We start from the raw sequence: 16,260 nt of genomic DNA, 5'->3' as shown, positions 1-16,260 counted from the left end.
ATTTCAGATGTGCAAATAAAGAGAGTGAGAGAAAAAAAGAAAGCCAATTTTTGTGTGGCAAGCCTGATTTAAATACAGGTCTGGCTTGGACAGACTTAGGTGACATTTTAAAGACACTTCCATTTCCCTGATTCTATGACTGAAATCCTATTTTGTAAAGGTTAGCTTTTTGGCTGAAGCTGGAATTAAACATCAAATTAAATTTATCATATTCTCAACCTTCAGTGCTAACTTTCACTTTAATCTCAAAGCCCTCATTGGCCTAATCTCAAAGCCCTCATTGGCCTCCTTCTCTAACAGCCCCTCTGGCTGTGCTTGAGTCCCAACTAAAATATCCCCTTTTGCCCTCACAAGCTGCTTCCACAGTCATGGCCTAGCTTCTGTCATGTGAATAAGATTACATTCTTTTAATCTTTACTTAAGCATACTGCCATTTTCATTTGGCTTTGTGTGCATGTGTGTCTATATGTATGCACATGTGTGTTTTCGCATGTGTGCATGTATCTGTTTGTGTGTGCATGTGTTGTATGTGCTAATCTTGTTCCGTGCAGTTGCAGATGCAGATGCCACAGTGAAAAATCTGGAACAAGAGGCTGATCGACTGATTGACAAACTCAAACCCATCAAGGAACTTGAGGATAACCTGAAGAAAAACATCTCTGAGATAAAGGAACTGATAAACCAAGCCCGGAAGCAAGCCAATTCTGTAAGCTGTTTTGGTTTTCAGCATCAGTAACTGGTTGTATTGTTAGTATTATTTCCAGGAGTATCTTCCCCCTATGTGTCCTGTTGAATGATCTTTGGTTCTTTTTCTTTAACTTTAAGTTATTTTGGGGGGTGTTTAAATATTTTGTTTTGTTTTTCATAAACTTCAAGAGGTTCCTTGCGAAGGGTAATCAATTACTAATTGTTTTATAAATTGAAATTCTGACATTTTTATTCTTTAAATGGAGTAATGCAAATTTCAAAAATGGAAATTTTATTTTTGTATACTAAAAAAGGGTGGATGAGAGTGACTTGGTCTTAATTAAAGCAAAGGGAAAAAGAGCAGCCCATCAGGGGGGTTGTGGCAGGAAATAATGAACAAGGTTATAGGAAGCAATAGCAAAAAGGAACCACTGTTTTCTATATATTCTTTTTCCTGAGTATAAGTAACAGAAAAAAACTATTTTTATTACAATTTTTATTGTTTTTTTATTTTTTATTTTGGAGTAAGAATTGGAAATACCTGGCTGGTCTCAAAATGTTGGTCTTTATTGACAACTAGAAGACAATTAGGATTGAAGCAGAACTTTATAGAACATAGCATCCTAATGAACAAGGACATAACTGTTAATGCCAACATGAATCTCTCTAGCCGAGTAAACTTATTTCATGCTGGTTTTAGAAATAGAAAGGAAAAAACAAATTTTCATGTTGCCATGTTTAAATGCAAATCTTTTTAGAGACCCAAGTCTTCCACCTCAAAAATTTTGTTTTCTCAGCAACATTCAATAACCAGGAATGACCTTCGTTAATCCATCGATTTATATGTTTTGGTAGTGGCCAAGACTATAAAGCCCAGTGACAATAAATCCGTTTTCCTGCTTTAGACTTATCTAATGCCTCTAAGGAAGGTCAAGTCAAGACAATAAGTTCAATGTGTTCTTTAAAAAGGAACTCATAACTGACTGAAGAGAAACTTAGAAAATGACCAAAAAAATATCAGTGAAGATGATGTACATAAGCTCAGAGGGGGAAAAAGTGAGTAGGGTTGAGAAGATTTGAAGTTTTATCTAAGATTGAGCCAATGTAGAAAAACCATCTTCTTTGTACAAGGCTACTGGCTATGAAATACTCAAAGATGAATGAGGAATGTACCAAGTTAATACTATAACTAGAGGCCCAGTGCACAAAATTCATGTACAGAGGTTGGGAGAGTCCCTCAGCTTGGCCTGCACCCTCTCGCAATCTGTGATCCCTCAGGGGATGTCTGGCAGTTGGACATCCCTCTCACAATCCAGGATCGCTAGCTCCTAAGTATGGCCTGCCTGCCTATCTGATCGCCCCTAACCACTCTGTCTGCCTGCCTGATTACCCCTAACTGTGATCTGCCTGCCTGATCATCCCTAAACCACCTCTGTCCAACTTCCTGATCACCCCTAACCACTCTGCCTGCTGCCTGATTGCCCCTAACTGTTCACCTGCCTGCCTGATAGCCCCTAACTACTCTGCCTGCCTGATCACCCCTAACCACTCTGCCTGCCTGCCTGCCTGATCACCCCAACCACTCTGCCTGCCCACCTGATGCCCCTAACTGCTTGCCTGCCTGCCTAATCACCTCTAACTACTCTGCCTACCTGCCTGATCACCCCAACTACTCTGCTTGCCCACTTGATGCCCCTAAATGCTTGCTTGCCTGCCTGATTGCCCCTAACAGCCTCTGCCTCACTGCCAGCACTGCAGCTTTGTCCAAAAGGACATCCAGAATTACATCCAGAAAGTCATTCGGCTGTCCAGTCTAATTAGTATATTACACTTTTATTATTATAGATAGAAATAAGACATGTACACAAATTACTCTCTAAGATAATGCAGATGTGCTACACTGTATGAGCAATGAAAGTGCTATAAACTTCTGAAAGGGAAGATCACCTCTAATTGAGGCCAGATTTCCTGAAGTGAAGGATTTGAGCCAGGCCTTAAAGTGGGATAGTCCTGGACATGGGAAGGGGTGGAGGGAGAAGGGAAGACAGCATTCTGAGGAAAGGGAATTGCTTGAGTCAACGCAGAGAGAGAAGAAAGTTTCAGGGTTATTTTATGAAAGAGTAGTCTGGTTTGCCAAGATTATTGATAAAGTGAACTTTAAACTGGAAATGTCAGTGAAGGCCAACCTTGTCAGGCCCTGAATAGTAAGATAAGCAGTTTCATTTAGCTGCAGTTGAAATAGACCTCACTGATGAGGAGAAGCTGAAAGTTCTTAATTATAAAATGTAGTATAATCAGAGCTGAGCATTTTGCATATGAACCTGAGAGTAGTTTGTGATATAGATGAGAGAAACTGGAAAGAAGGAAGCAAGTTTTGTACAAAACCCAACTGTGTCAGTGTCAGAGAAAGCAAGAGATTAACATACCACTCCTTTATTTTGCAATATTAAGTTTGAACAGGCAATAACAGTACGTGTTCTATTGTGAATCACACTCTTAGCCACATATTCTGCTTAGTTATCAGGTGGTAAAATCTGAACATTTTTGCTATATCTTCATTTCAAAGAAATTTTGAAATATGCCCAGATATTTATCAGTTATGAGAACTTTCCCACATCACCACCCACCCCCTGAAGAAAAATATAAAATTCTGACATTTAATTACATAAAACCTGTCTTCAGGTACAAAATGAAAGACAGGTATAAAAGTAATTCCAGAAAAAGTGACCATTGCCTATGCCTTCTAAGGAAATTCTCAATCACCTTTGGAAATCAAAATTACAACAGAGTGCCTTACTTTCTGTAAGATGTTAAGAATATGAAAGCACCGAAATTTTCTTTCAAGTGAGTTTTATGCAAATTGAAGGTGACATTTGCCTGATTTATAAACTTATTTGTAGTTGGGCATGAGTATGTGGATGTGGCTCTAACACATACTCAATGTGATCAAGAAATCAAAGACATTTATTTTATTTTTTTGTTTTGTTGACTTTGAAATTGAGTGCCATTGCACTCTTTTTAAATGAATGACCTAGTTGCTGGATGAAAAATGCAGTGAAAAATCCAATAGATATAATAATGGGATCTTCAATAATGTTGGACTGAGTTCATGATGATAAATTGGTAAATACTGTGCTTTAGAGATACCTAATGCTTAGTGACTTTTGTTTAGAAGTCTTACTGAAGATTCATATTAGAAATAACAACAGTTGATAGAACCAAATATCTTAAGAGGATGTTTGCTTTTCAGAAATCCTTTCCCTCTTATGAGGGGTATATCCTAGATATTTCATCTAGTGAAACTTATAAATCCTGTACTTGGAACTGCCCGTTTTAAGTTAGTTAAAATAAATATCTATAATTATAAATAAAAACAGAAAATGTTTAAATGAGAAATTAGTAGCTATGGACTAGTTATCAACAGTTTGAGCTGCCTAAATTTTTCAGGTATTGTGCATATATTCAAAACTGTTAGCCAGAAAACAGAAATCCAAAGAATTTTGCATATGAATGTACAAGAGTTGACCAATAGGTTACTTTTTAAGATTAACTGCTGACATATTTGGTATAACAACATTCTTTTGTTCAGAGAACCATATGTTTTAGATATGTAAAGTGTGCTATAAAGTAGATAAATTGTAATTCCTAGTGCTATTAAATACCCTTAGCTTGAAAATGGCTGCCTTCCTAAACTTCCTTTCCAGATGAAGTTTCATCAGCTCAGTTAGGTCCCAGTGCTCTGTCTCCTGCACTCTGGTTGCTCCCTTTTGAACATCCTGATCATGTAATCCCCTATCATTTCTCCCAGGTGTACCTAAGCAAGGGCAGACACTCCACCTGCTGAGACCCAAATGGACATGTATTCCACCCACAGTCAGTCATTTCTTCTCTTAACATTAACCAAGGAGGATTATAATACTGTGTTCTTTCAACAGAATTCAGTTACTTACGATTAAACTAGCCGTACGTTTAAAAGCATATACTGGTATGAAATAAAGATAAGATAAACTGCACACAAAGTTACTCTTGATGACTACCCTAGCCCCTCTGGGTATGATTCCTGCTAGAAAGAGCTGGTTCTGCTCTGTTCGTGAAACCCTGGCAGACCGCAATGTCTTCTCTTTGATCTTGTGATGTCAGTGACACTTACAGCCTGCCTCGGCCATCAGATCTGCCCAGTGTCAAGCTCTTCTCTGATGATAGTTTTGGTTCACTTGCTATGAATTCCTAAAAACTCACAATCTCCTATAGTTTTTCTTAAACACGAAGACATCTGAAGACTGCATTTCCCCTCCCTGACCTCTACTACAGTCTCTTTCTCTTGCTTTACTTCCCTTTTATCTCCAAGCCCTTGGGTAGCTCTTTGTATAGCTGCTCCTCTCTCATGTAACCTCCCCTGACTACTTCCGAGGCACATCTGTTTTATAGCATTAACATCCAGAAGAAAAGTGATACATTTCCTGGTTCTGTTTTTTTGACAATTTACATATTTTTAAATATATTTTTATTGATTTCAGAGAGAAAGGAAGAGGAACAGAGAGAGAGAAATATTAGTGATGAGAGAGAATCATTGATCACCTGACCCCTGCATGCCCCCTATTGGGGATCAAGCCTGTGACCAGTGTGTGCCCTTGACCGGAATTGAACCCGGGTCTGAGCTAAACTGGCCAGGGCAACAAATTATATTTTGGTTCCCCAGTTCTAGCACTTTAGGTAGAAGGAAAATTCCATCATTTGTGGAACAAAGAGCTAACTTCCTGGCTGAAATCAACACAAACAGAAAGATTATCTTCTCCAGAACATAGACCAAACACTCTGGAAACCAGAGAGGACCCCAATGCTGTGCCCTCAGTTAGCTGACTGGGCCCCACCCTCAGGGAAGGCAAGGGCTAGGAAAGCAGGCTGAACTGGGGCTTCCTGGATTATTTCAGCCCCAGGCCACCACACAGGGCTCCATTAGAGGGAGCACCTGTTTTTTTTGAACACTAGATCTCCATTTGGAGATGCAACTTGGACAGCAGATTAGGTGATGTAACAGTATATGAACTCACAACTCAAGCACAGTCCATAGGAGATGTAACACATCTGCCTTACCACCAGAAGTTCTCACAAACATACATGAATTTACATATTTGTCACAACCCAACCCATCCTTAACTTTCTCTTTTCAGTCCAACCAATGTTGAATCCTGCACCTCTTCGGTGTAGTCTATACCATCCTCTGAGAGGAGTCCCATTGCTGCCTACCTACACCCACAACCTACTTAGACCCTTGAAAACACTGCCTTGTGTCGCCATGATATAGAGACTGGTTTGGCATCTAGGCTATCTCTGCTGGAGTCGGCACAGCCCTTTCATGAGGGTAACAATAATGCTTGTGGGCTTTCTTCCAACTGTGAAAACTATGTGAGTAGCACAAAGTGCTAGCAGAGGTCCTCAAACTTTTTAAAGTGGGGGCCAGATCACGGTCCTTCAGAGAGCTGGAGGGCCGGACTATATGAACTACTAATTCCTACTGTAACACCTCGGCTGCGCTCACTGCCCAAAAAACCTGGCGGGCCGGATCAGACTCCTCTGCGGGCTGCATGTGGCCCGCGGGCCGTAGTTTGAAGACCCCTGTTAGAGGGAATGAGAAAATGGAAACTCACTGCAGGTGAGGACCCAGAGGCTTCCTGAAGGCAGGTGTGAGAATCAGCTTCCCCTGTCTCAGCCTCCTCCTCTGAGCACTTTCACTAACAAAGTAACAGCTGCTCTCTGAGCCCAAGCATCGCTCTTGCTGTCCTGAAAGTGCTCCTTTGATGGTGCACCTGAACCAAAGGGAATTAAATCAGATCATCAACTAGTGTTACTTGCAATTGAAGAAAGGCTCCCAACATGAAAATAAAAATTGGTGTGAACTGTGTCACTTTTATTCGCACAGGCATTCCTTTCCTAGCAATTTATAGTAATTTTTAAAGGACTAGTCAAAAGAAAAAGGAGCTGTTAAGTACATTAGCAATGATAGCCACTGAAAATTATTCCTGTTACATTTCCTGGAAACTTAATCAAGAAGATATAATTTGTTCTGAAAGGTACATTCTGAGTGGAATGATTAGTATTCCTCTTGCTATTAGAACATCTAGAACAAAATCTATTTGGCCTCTTTCAACTGTAAGAACATGGGAGACTAGATAAATTCCTCTTGAAAAATCAAAGAAGGATGGTTTCCCACTTAAGTGATACCAAAATCGCTGAAATTTGAATTGCAAAATTTTATTTAACAACCTTAATAAAGATATTACCATTAGCTTCATGGAAAACCACCTTTTGAAAATGTTCTTAAAGGAGTAAAGTCTGAAGGTAAGAATTTGTTAGTGGGCATGCTTCAAAAAATACTAGTGTGCTAACAAATTGTGTGACTGTGAGCAGCTTATTGTCAAAATGCTGGTGGAAAGCTGCTCTTCTCGGCCATCATTAATGAGTATAATAGTGTCGGTATATGGGCATTTAATGATAGCATTTGATAATAGAAAAATAACTTCAAAGAAGAGATGGTAATGATGGCTTTGCTGTTGTTTGGGAGCTCTTTAAACTTTCTGAGAGATTTAGTTTTGGTTCTTTGTACCTTGTTTTTCTTGAAGATCAAAGTATCTGTGTCTTCGGGAGGTGACTGCATTCGAACATACAAGCCAGAAATCAAGAAAGGAAGCTACAATAATATCATTGTCAACGTAAAGACACCTGTTGCTGACAACCTCCTTTTTTATCTTGGAAGTGCCAAATTTGTAAGTCTAATATTCAGCATGTCTTGGCTTACTGTATATATGTTCAGTCAAAGGTTAATCCTGGTAGTGCAGGAAATGTATGGAATACAATAACATGGTCCCAAAATTATGTTATGTAGCCTTTCAGACTTGAAAATCTCAGGATCTTACCACACAAAGTTAGAAAGCAAATGAAATGAACAAAACCTTTTACAGCACTTAGGCACATGTGCTTTTATGAGTGTAAGAAGCACTTATTTTGAATTATATTTCCAGATCCAGTTATTTAAGAAAAAAGACTAATAAGAATAAAGCTCTTTTTTGGTTTTTGGTTTTTTTTTTTACTTTTCTCTAACTGAGAATTACAATGAAAATAGCAACTTGTGTACTAATTTTTGGCCAGTGAAAAATTTTCTGATTCATGTTGAGTTTCACCAGAAACTTCTAATTCCTTTCATTTTCTTTTTTAACTACTTGGCTTTGCATGCATGGGGACCTTCTAAATTGAACATGACTTCCCAACAACCCACTCATTGCATAAGTCAATACTTGGAATTCAAGTGAGAAGTTTGAGGTCACCTTGAGTAGAAAATCATCATAGCTAGTCCTTCAAAAATGTCAATGCTCCTGAAGAAAACAATGAATTATGATTATTTTCCTTCACCTCTTTTACAAGTATCAGAGTAAGAAAATACTTTGTCTCAAAAGTAGTCCTAACTAGAGGACTAACACATATACCTCAGCAGTATGGACATTTGTGTTGCTCTAAAGATACAATAATAAAATATTGTTTAACCATACATAATAATAGTTCATATTTCTTGGAAAATTTTTCCACATGGCTTATAATTATTTCACATATACCTCCATGGCACCTGTTAAGGAGAACTCTGCTGGCCTCCTCTTGTTAGGTGTTTTATATCTGAAATGTATTTTTTTGTGTGTGTTTCTCTGAACTAGATTGACTTTCTGGCCATAGAAATGCGTAAAGGCAAAGTAAGCTTCCTCTGGGATGTTGGATCTGGAGTTGGACGTGTGGAGTATCCAGATTTGACTATTGATGACTCCTATTGGTACCGTATTGAGGCATCAAGGTAATTAACTCAATAAAGATTAAAATAAATTACAGGCCGAAACCGGTTTGGCTCAGTGGTAGAGCGTCGGTCTGCGGACTGAAAGGTCCCGGGTTCGATTCCGGTCAAGGGCATGTACCTTGGTTGCGGGCACATCCCCGGTAAGGGGTGTGCAAGAGGCAGCTGGTCGATGTTTCTCTCTCATCGACGTTTTTAGCTTTCTATCTCTCTCCCGTCCTCTCTGTAAAATATCAATAAAATATATTTTTAAAATAAATAAATAAATAAATTGCAGAATTTTGAAGTAGTTCCTCAGTTTATAAGAAAACTTTTTTTCATTTCAAGAAGGTATGTTTACAAATTTGTATGCATACTTTCTTCAAATGTATGTATAGATTTGTGTATATATGCTATATATACACAAATTTTAATATTATGTGAATATGTATACATGTGTGCAATTTGGAATCTTTGCAGTGCCTATTAAGATCTGACAAACCGTTGAGATATTGACCAGAGAGACCATTTATTTTGGACCCCTTTCCTGGCTATCCCATAAGAGTTTTGAGTTTAAGTTGTTTTGCGTCATCCCACCACACCTGAAGAGTGTTGGAATTTGGCCTTATTCAGAACAAGCCAGAGCATAAGAGCCGCCTTCAGTGCCTGTCTCACCTGTGCACAATTCCTCTTCTAGTCTGCATAGCAACCTTGCCTACCAGCATGGCAGTCTCTAAACCAGTGTTTCCCAACCTTCTCTCATGATGAGAATCACCTGGTGGAGTTGTTAAAACACAGATTCCTGAATCCCAACTAAGAAGTGCTAAACTAGAATTTTTGAGAACATATAGGTAAAATTGCATACCTAACTTAGTGCTCTGTATATAACATCTGTCTTAGAGCACTAGTTAAGTATACAATTTTACCTATATGTTCCCAAAAATTCTAGTTTAGCACTTCTTAGTTGGGATTCAGGAATCTGTGTTTTAACAACTCCACCAGGTGATTCTCATCATGAGAGAAGGTTGGGAAACACTGCAAACGACGGTGTGAATATATGTCAGGTCCACACTACTTAAAATGGGAAGTAACAGAAAATTGATTAATTCAATCTTTGAAGCTTTAATTCAATTAACTTCTAGCAGTGTAAAGATTCCTTAGAGAAACCAGTCTTATCCTCAATACTCACCCCCCTCAATTTCTCTTATTTTCCTAACTTTTAACTGTCTACTACACTAAAACAGCTAATAGTTAAGAGGTATTGTTAAGGGCCTAGGCCTACAAATAAAATTGATCTACAATCTGGAGAAAGCTTAATGAGCTCAGCCAGTGTGGCTCAATGGTTGAGCATCAACCTATGAATCAGGAGGTCATGGTTCGATTCCTGGTCAGGGCATATGCCCAGTTGTGGGCTTGAGCCCCAGTGTGGGGCATGCAGGAGGCAGCCAATCAATGATTCTCTCTCATCATTGATGTTTCTGTCTCTCTCTCCTTCTTTCTTCCTCTCCAACATCAATAAAAAAAATATATTTTTTAAAAAGAGAAAGCTAAATGAGAAGCAAGATCAGTTCCTTTGCATGATCTTCAGTAGAACTGTGTGTGTGTGTGTGTGTGTGTGTGTGAGAGAGAGAGAGAGAGAGAGAGAGAGAGAGAGAGAGAGAGAGAGAGAGAAAGAGAGAGATAGACAGAGAGAGTAAGAGACAGAGAGAGAGAGACAGAAAGAGACAGAGAGCAACAGTTATGTTTCCATATGTGATGTTGGGGGGCAGGGGATTAAGTACTTCGAAAACTTAAAAATATATTTTTATAAAGTACAGTTCTTTTATTAGAAGAGATATATTCTGTTAAAGAAGAATCATATTTGATAAAGTCATTTTATTGATTCTATGTGTTTCAGTTAATACTGCACCCTCAAAGATAAAAAGATTACCAAAATGAGACAGCAGGGAGAGAAATATGACACAAAAGTTTTGTTATGACAGCTTGTCTCAGAGAAGCGACCAGATTTTCATGTTTAACAATTTATGGAAATCAACCACTTAAAAAAAAAGAAAAAAAAATTAAATCAAATATAATAATAATAGCTTTCAAAACCATACTAATTGAATTGAAAAGCAAAGGTCTTTTATACGATTTGTATACACAATGCTGAAGACTAGATATTATACAATACACATTAAGATGTATGCCAAACAGTAAAAGATGCCAGTTCCAGGAAGACTACTTCAGCAAATATGGCCCAAACTATAATAAGGGGTTTTAGGAGAAATGATGCAGTTTATAATGCAGAAGGGTGGGTTATTCAGGAATTAAATTAGTCCAAATGCTGAAGGAAGTACTATGAACTTGTTTAAGTAGTATGTGTTGGTAAATAGCAAACTGTTTTTGTAAAGGAATGGGAAAAGGCATTTTATTTAACCTATAGCAATCTCATCAGCTAATTGCTGCTGTGTCACTTCATATCAATGGACACACAGAGTCACGGTTTGATTCTCATTGGTCTGGCTGACTCTGATGGCAAACATCTAGCAAAAATCAGACTCTGGGTTTTGATTCGCAGTTTAATGAACCTGGAACTTTTGAAGCTAAATACTCAGTAATCTCTCAAATATTCCAAAACAAATCTCTACATTTTATACCTTTTCAATCTGAAGCTACCAGCAAGGTGATACATGATTCATTTCCTGTTTTTCCTCCCACTTCCTTTCAACACGTGCCCTGGAAGAACTGGGAGAAATGGAAGCATTTCTGTGAGGGCCCTGGATGGACCCAAAGCCAGCATTGTGCCCAGTACATACCATTCAGCGTCTCCCCCAGGGTACACGATTCTAGACGTCGATGCAAATGCAATGCTCTTCGTTGGTGGCTTGACTGGGAAATTGAAGGTAATGTGTTTCTTCCCCATCCTGTTTACCTCATCTTTGTGAACAACTCCTGACATAATTACATGATAAAACTCAGCAAAAACTCAGCCACTTTTACTAAATTTGTATTTTTGAAAACAAGAATTTATGTTGATTAAGAATTGTCTACTTCCACTATTCAATACAGGAAAGACAGTAATTTAAATTTGTGTATATATTTACTTAAACAGTTGTTTTGCCCTAATCTGTGGCATCAATTTTTTGAATATTCTTGTTTTAGTTGCCTCAAAATCAAAGTGATTTTTAAAGGTACTTTATTTTCCAAATCAACTTGTGATTTCTTAATAGTAAGTGCTATAAGGTTCAAACTCACATCTAATTAAAAGATTTATGAATACCTTGGGAAATATCATGGGAGTCGTAAGCTTTCAAATCATGATCTAATTTTAAAAGTTTTCAAGTTGCTCTTCTCCTCATTCTTATAGAGCAACGCACTTAATATTCATAACTGCTCCGTGGCAGGTCCTTGTGCATTTGAAATTGCAGAATGCCTGCATTTTAAAGAAGCCCGTGCTGATTAAATGGAATTAGCTGCTGGAAAACGACCTGTGGGTGAGATGTAAGAGCACAAACAAATATAATGGTTAATCCTGGGCTTGACAGAATCATCTTGGGATGAGATTAGTCAGAAAATGTGAAAAGTCAGGGTTACCCCAAATTTATGAGAAATCAACTTTCTTACAGAGTGAGGTCGTTTTATTTGCTTTGTGTATGAGGTGTGACTCTAAAGCATTGTAACTGATTCCTCAACTGCACAGTAAAATCATTCTCATTTCTTAGAATGGCATATAAATATATATGGTACATAGTAGTATATAGTCATAGTGCCAACTTTTTCTTCTCTCCAGGAAGATAAATATAGGGATAGTGCAGAGCAGTATGAAAGCCATGAATTTTGAAAGCCAGTCCCGATTAGATCCTCTGCTCTAACACTTACTAAAATATGACCTTTAGGAAAGTCACTTCATCCTTGAGAATTCAGATGTCTCAACTAGAAAAGGGAAATAAAAATATCTACTTTGTCTGCATATTAATAATCTGTAATAATAAAAGTATAATATGATAATTAGATCAGACAGCCAAACGACCTTCCGAACATCCTTCCAGACGACCTTCAGGACAAAATCAGGGTTGCAAGGGCCGAGCCCTTTGCATGAATTTCATGCATCTGGCCTCTGTAAATTTTATAACATTTATATAGTCCTTACTATGTGCTCAGTAATATTCTAAATCATTTATATGCATTAACTTGTTTTTCACAACAACCTCAAAAGGTAAGTAATATCCTTCTCAGAGTAAAGGAATCTAAGTAAGAGAGAAATTCAATGACATGACAAGGGTTACACATCAGTTAGTGGCAGAGCTTCGATTAAACACAGGTTTACAAGTGTCTCCACTCTCAATCACCGTGTTTCATGGCCACAGTGAGTAGTGAGATTACATGCATTCCATTTATGACAAACTAGAGGCCCAATGCATGAAATTCATGCACAGAAGTGGGGTCCCCTCAGCCCAGCCTGCACACTCTCCAATCTGGGACCCTTCGAGGGATGTTCGACTGCCTGCCAGTCTAGACTGGCAGTTGGACATCCTTCTCATAATCCTGGACCACTGGCTCCTAATCACTCACCTGCCTGCCTGCCTGGTTGCCTCTAACTGCCCTTTTTGCCAGCCTGACTGCCCCTCACTACTTCTGTGTGCCAGCCTGGTCACCCCTAATTGTTCCCCGCTACCAGCCAAGTCGCCCCCAACTGCCCCTCCCTGCCGGCCTGGTTGCTTCTAACTGTCTCCCCCCCCTTTAACCCTCCTTCCCCACTGACCTAGTCACCCCCTAACTGCCCCCTCTGCCAGCCTGGTTGCCCCCTCAAGGCCCCACTCCCGCCAGCCTGGTTACCCCATGCAGCCTGCTTGTTAAGTTGTATGATCATCCCTCACTAATCCCCCTGCCGACCTGGTCACCCCACACAGTCTGCTTGTTCAGTTGTTTTGCCATCCCTCACTTACCCTTCTGACAGGCTGTTGCCACACGCAGCCTGCTGCTCAGTCGTTTGGGCAGCTGGGTGGCTGAGAGGACTGGGGGACTACGGCAGAGCAGCTGTACCCACTTGGGGGCATGCCCAGTCATGCTGTGCATCTGCCAGGTTGGCGAGGCTGAGGGGACTGGATGCCGCCATCTTGTGGCTGTGGGTGCCACCATCTTTGAGGGCATCACAGTCAATTAGCATATTCCCTCCTTATTGGCTGGAGGCGTCACCATCTTTGTGAGGGTGTGACAGTCAATTAACATATTACCTCTTTATTATATAGGATGCCTGAGGCATGATGTTCTCACCTTAAGTCACCCCTTAAATAATTTTTATGATTATCTGAGATCACTGGAACAAAGCAACTTTCTTGGACAATCTCACGGGACAATAAAACCTATAGAAAATCTTAATGATTTTGGCCAAGAGTCTCAAGAAAACTGCCACACCAGAATATGAACTGAAAGCTAAAAACAAGTAGCTAAATCAACATGCTGATGAAAACTCACAGCGGCAGGAAAATATAGGTTCTTTTTAGGATGCAAGAAGGCAAAGCAAAAAGCAAGTAGCATCCACAAGTAGAATAATCAACCTCTGGAAAATTAAGAGAGGCTCTGACTGATGGTGGAGAATCCCAAGGACTGTCTGACCCACAAATGCCATCATCTCTGATGAGCATTCTTTCTACTTGTCAATGCACCTTCTTCACAGCAGTAGGAAGATGTGTATTTTCATGAGTTTAACCTAAAATTGTTGCTAGAAATTTTAACTATTCAGTGACCAACTTCCTACATTTGTTCTAAAACCCAAACACTCCACTTCCCCTCAGCCCCAGATTATTTAAATAAATGTGGAATCATTTGGACAAAGAGTTTCTTAAATTAGAGGCATCAGAATATAGTATTTCTGTGTAATATGACACTTTTAAAACAAACAGGAGTTTCGATTACAGCAAGGTTTTCTAGCATGAACCCTGTCATTCCCCTTCTTTGTGACTGTGTTATGTTCCATGTGTATGACCTTCCCATGTGAGAAGGACCCAGCGTTGTCATTCCACAAATATTTATTGGCCCCCTACTGGATGCCAGACCCAGTGCTGTGTACACCGCACCAACACAGTCCCTTCTCTTACAGATTTACCCTTTCCTTCATTCCCCTGCCCTGGAAACCTGCTTGGATCTAACAGGGAATGAAAAAATTGGGGACAGCACTATCAAAGGGTGATTCATATGTAGTCAATATATGCCCCTTCTCATGATCTCTAGAAGAAATCTTCTTAGTGGCGTGAGAGCACTAACATTCATGAAGTACCTTCTCTGTGTCAGTCACTGTATGTGGTACCATAGTAAATTATTTAATTTAATTCCCCTAGTAATCCCATGTTAGAGACACAACAATAGAATCGCAAAGAAGATAAGAGGCTCACCTCAAGTCAGAAGCCAGGAAGTGTTTGTTTACCAATGGTGTTAAACTGAAAAAGCACAAAGTAACCAGAAATCTAATGTGATTAAAAGATGAATATGTGCATAACTAAGAGTATACAGGTTCTGCTGCTAATAAATCTACAGGTACTCGAGGATTTTTAGTAAAATTCAAAATTCTAACTAACATCATATTTCTCTCTGCAGAAGGCTGATGCCGTTCGCGTGATTACGTTCACTGGCTGTATGGGAGAAACATACTTTGATGGCAAACCTATAGGGTTGTGGAATTTCCGAGAAATAGAAGGTGACTGCAAAGGGTGTACTGTCAGGTGAGTGGTGATGGTCTGGCCTGAGGGTCACAGAAGCTTCCTTTGTATTGTGCAGGATTCTATTCTCATGTGGATGAAATGGAACAGGCTCTAAGTGATTATGTGCAGAGGCGGACTTACCGTGATGCTAATGAAAGTTCAAGCCCCTTCCCCAATTTGTGCAGGCACTTTGCAAGGCCCAGGGAGGTGTTCTAGCAGTACATTGGCATGGTCATATGATTATGTAAAATTTCAAAAGTCACACATTTTAACCTCAATCAATTAAGACAATTATCTCTTTCTCCTCCAACCTCCCTTCATGTCAGGAGCTTTTTCATTTCTGTGGCTGTTGTGTAATTGTAATGTTTTTTTTTTCTTTTTTTATTTTATTTTGCTTTTTATTGAATTTACTGGGGTGGCATTGGTTAATAAAACCACAACTCTATAACACGTTATCTGTATATCGCATCATGCACTCACCACCCAAAGTCAAGTCTCTTTATGCCACCATTTACCCCTCTATGCCTTTTTCTACATCTCCCGCCCCCACTCCTTTGCCCTCTGGCAAACATCAAACTTTTGTCTGTGTCTCTTTTTTTTTTTCCTTTGCTTAATCACTTCACCCTTTTTACCCAGCCCCAAACCCTCCTCCCCTCTGACAGCTGTCAGCCTGTCCTCTGTATCCATGAATCTGTTTCTATTTTGTTTGTTAATACATTTTGTTCATTAGATTCTACATATGAGTGAAGTCATATGGTACTTGTATTTCTCAGACTGGCTTATTTAACTTAGCATAGTGCTCTCCAGGTCCATCCACACTATCAAAAAAGGTAATATTTTTTCCATTTTTACAGCCAAGTATTATTCCATTAAATAAATGTATCCCATTTATACAGCTTTGTTATCCACTTACCCACTGATGGATGCTTAGGCTGCTTCTGAATCTTAGCTATTGTAAATAACACTGCAATGAACATATGAGTGCATATCGCCTTGCATATTAGTGATTCACGTTTCTTCTGATATGTGCGAAGAAGTGGAATCGCTGGGTGATAAAACAGTGCCTCTTTTAATTTTTTG

General features: G+C 39.2%; 1 protein-coding gene across 2 annotated transcripts in view; it reads left to right on the top strand.

Annotated features, from left to right (window-relative positions):
- Positions 1-16,260, top strand: part of LAMA2 (laminin subunit alpha 2) — a 447,053-nt gene that overhangs the window by 379,730 nt on the left and 51,063 nt on the right. For both annotated transcript variants that reach the window (XM_084889596.1, XM_084889597.1), the window contains 5 exons: positions 552-706; positions 7,308-7,451; positions 8,391-8,524; positions 11,226-11,385; positions 15,077-15,201. In XM_084889596.1, the coding sequence (XP_084745722.1) occupies positions 552-706; positions 7,308-7,451; positions 8,391-8,524; positions 11,226-11,385; positions 15,077-15,201 (718 nt within the window). The remainder of the gene's footprint in view (positions 1-551; positions 707-7,307; positions 7,452-8,390; positions 8,525-11,225; positions 11,386-15,076; positions 15,202-16,260) is intronic.

This window comes from Pipistrellus hanaki, assembly GCF_964339955.1.
Source record: "Pipistrellus hanaki genome assembly, chromosome: 7".
Classification (NCBI taxonomy): domain Eukaryota; kingdom Metazoa; phylum Chordata; class Mammalia; order Chiroptera; family Vespertilionidae; genus Pipistrellus; species Pipistrellus hanaki.
Note: the sequence above shows the minus strand (reverse complement) of the source record. Positions and strands in the feature narration are given on the sequence as shown.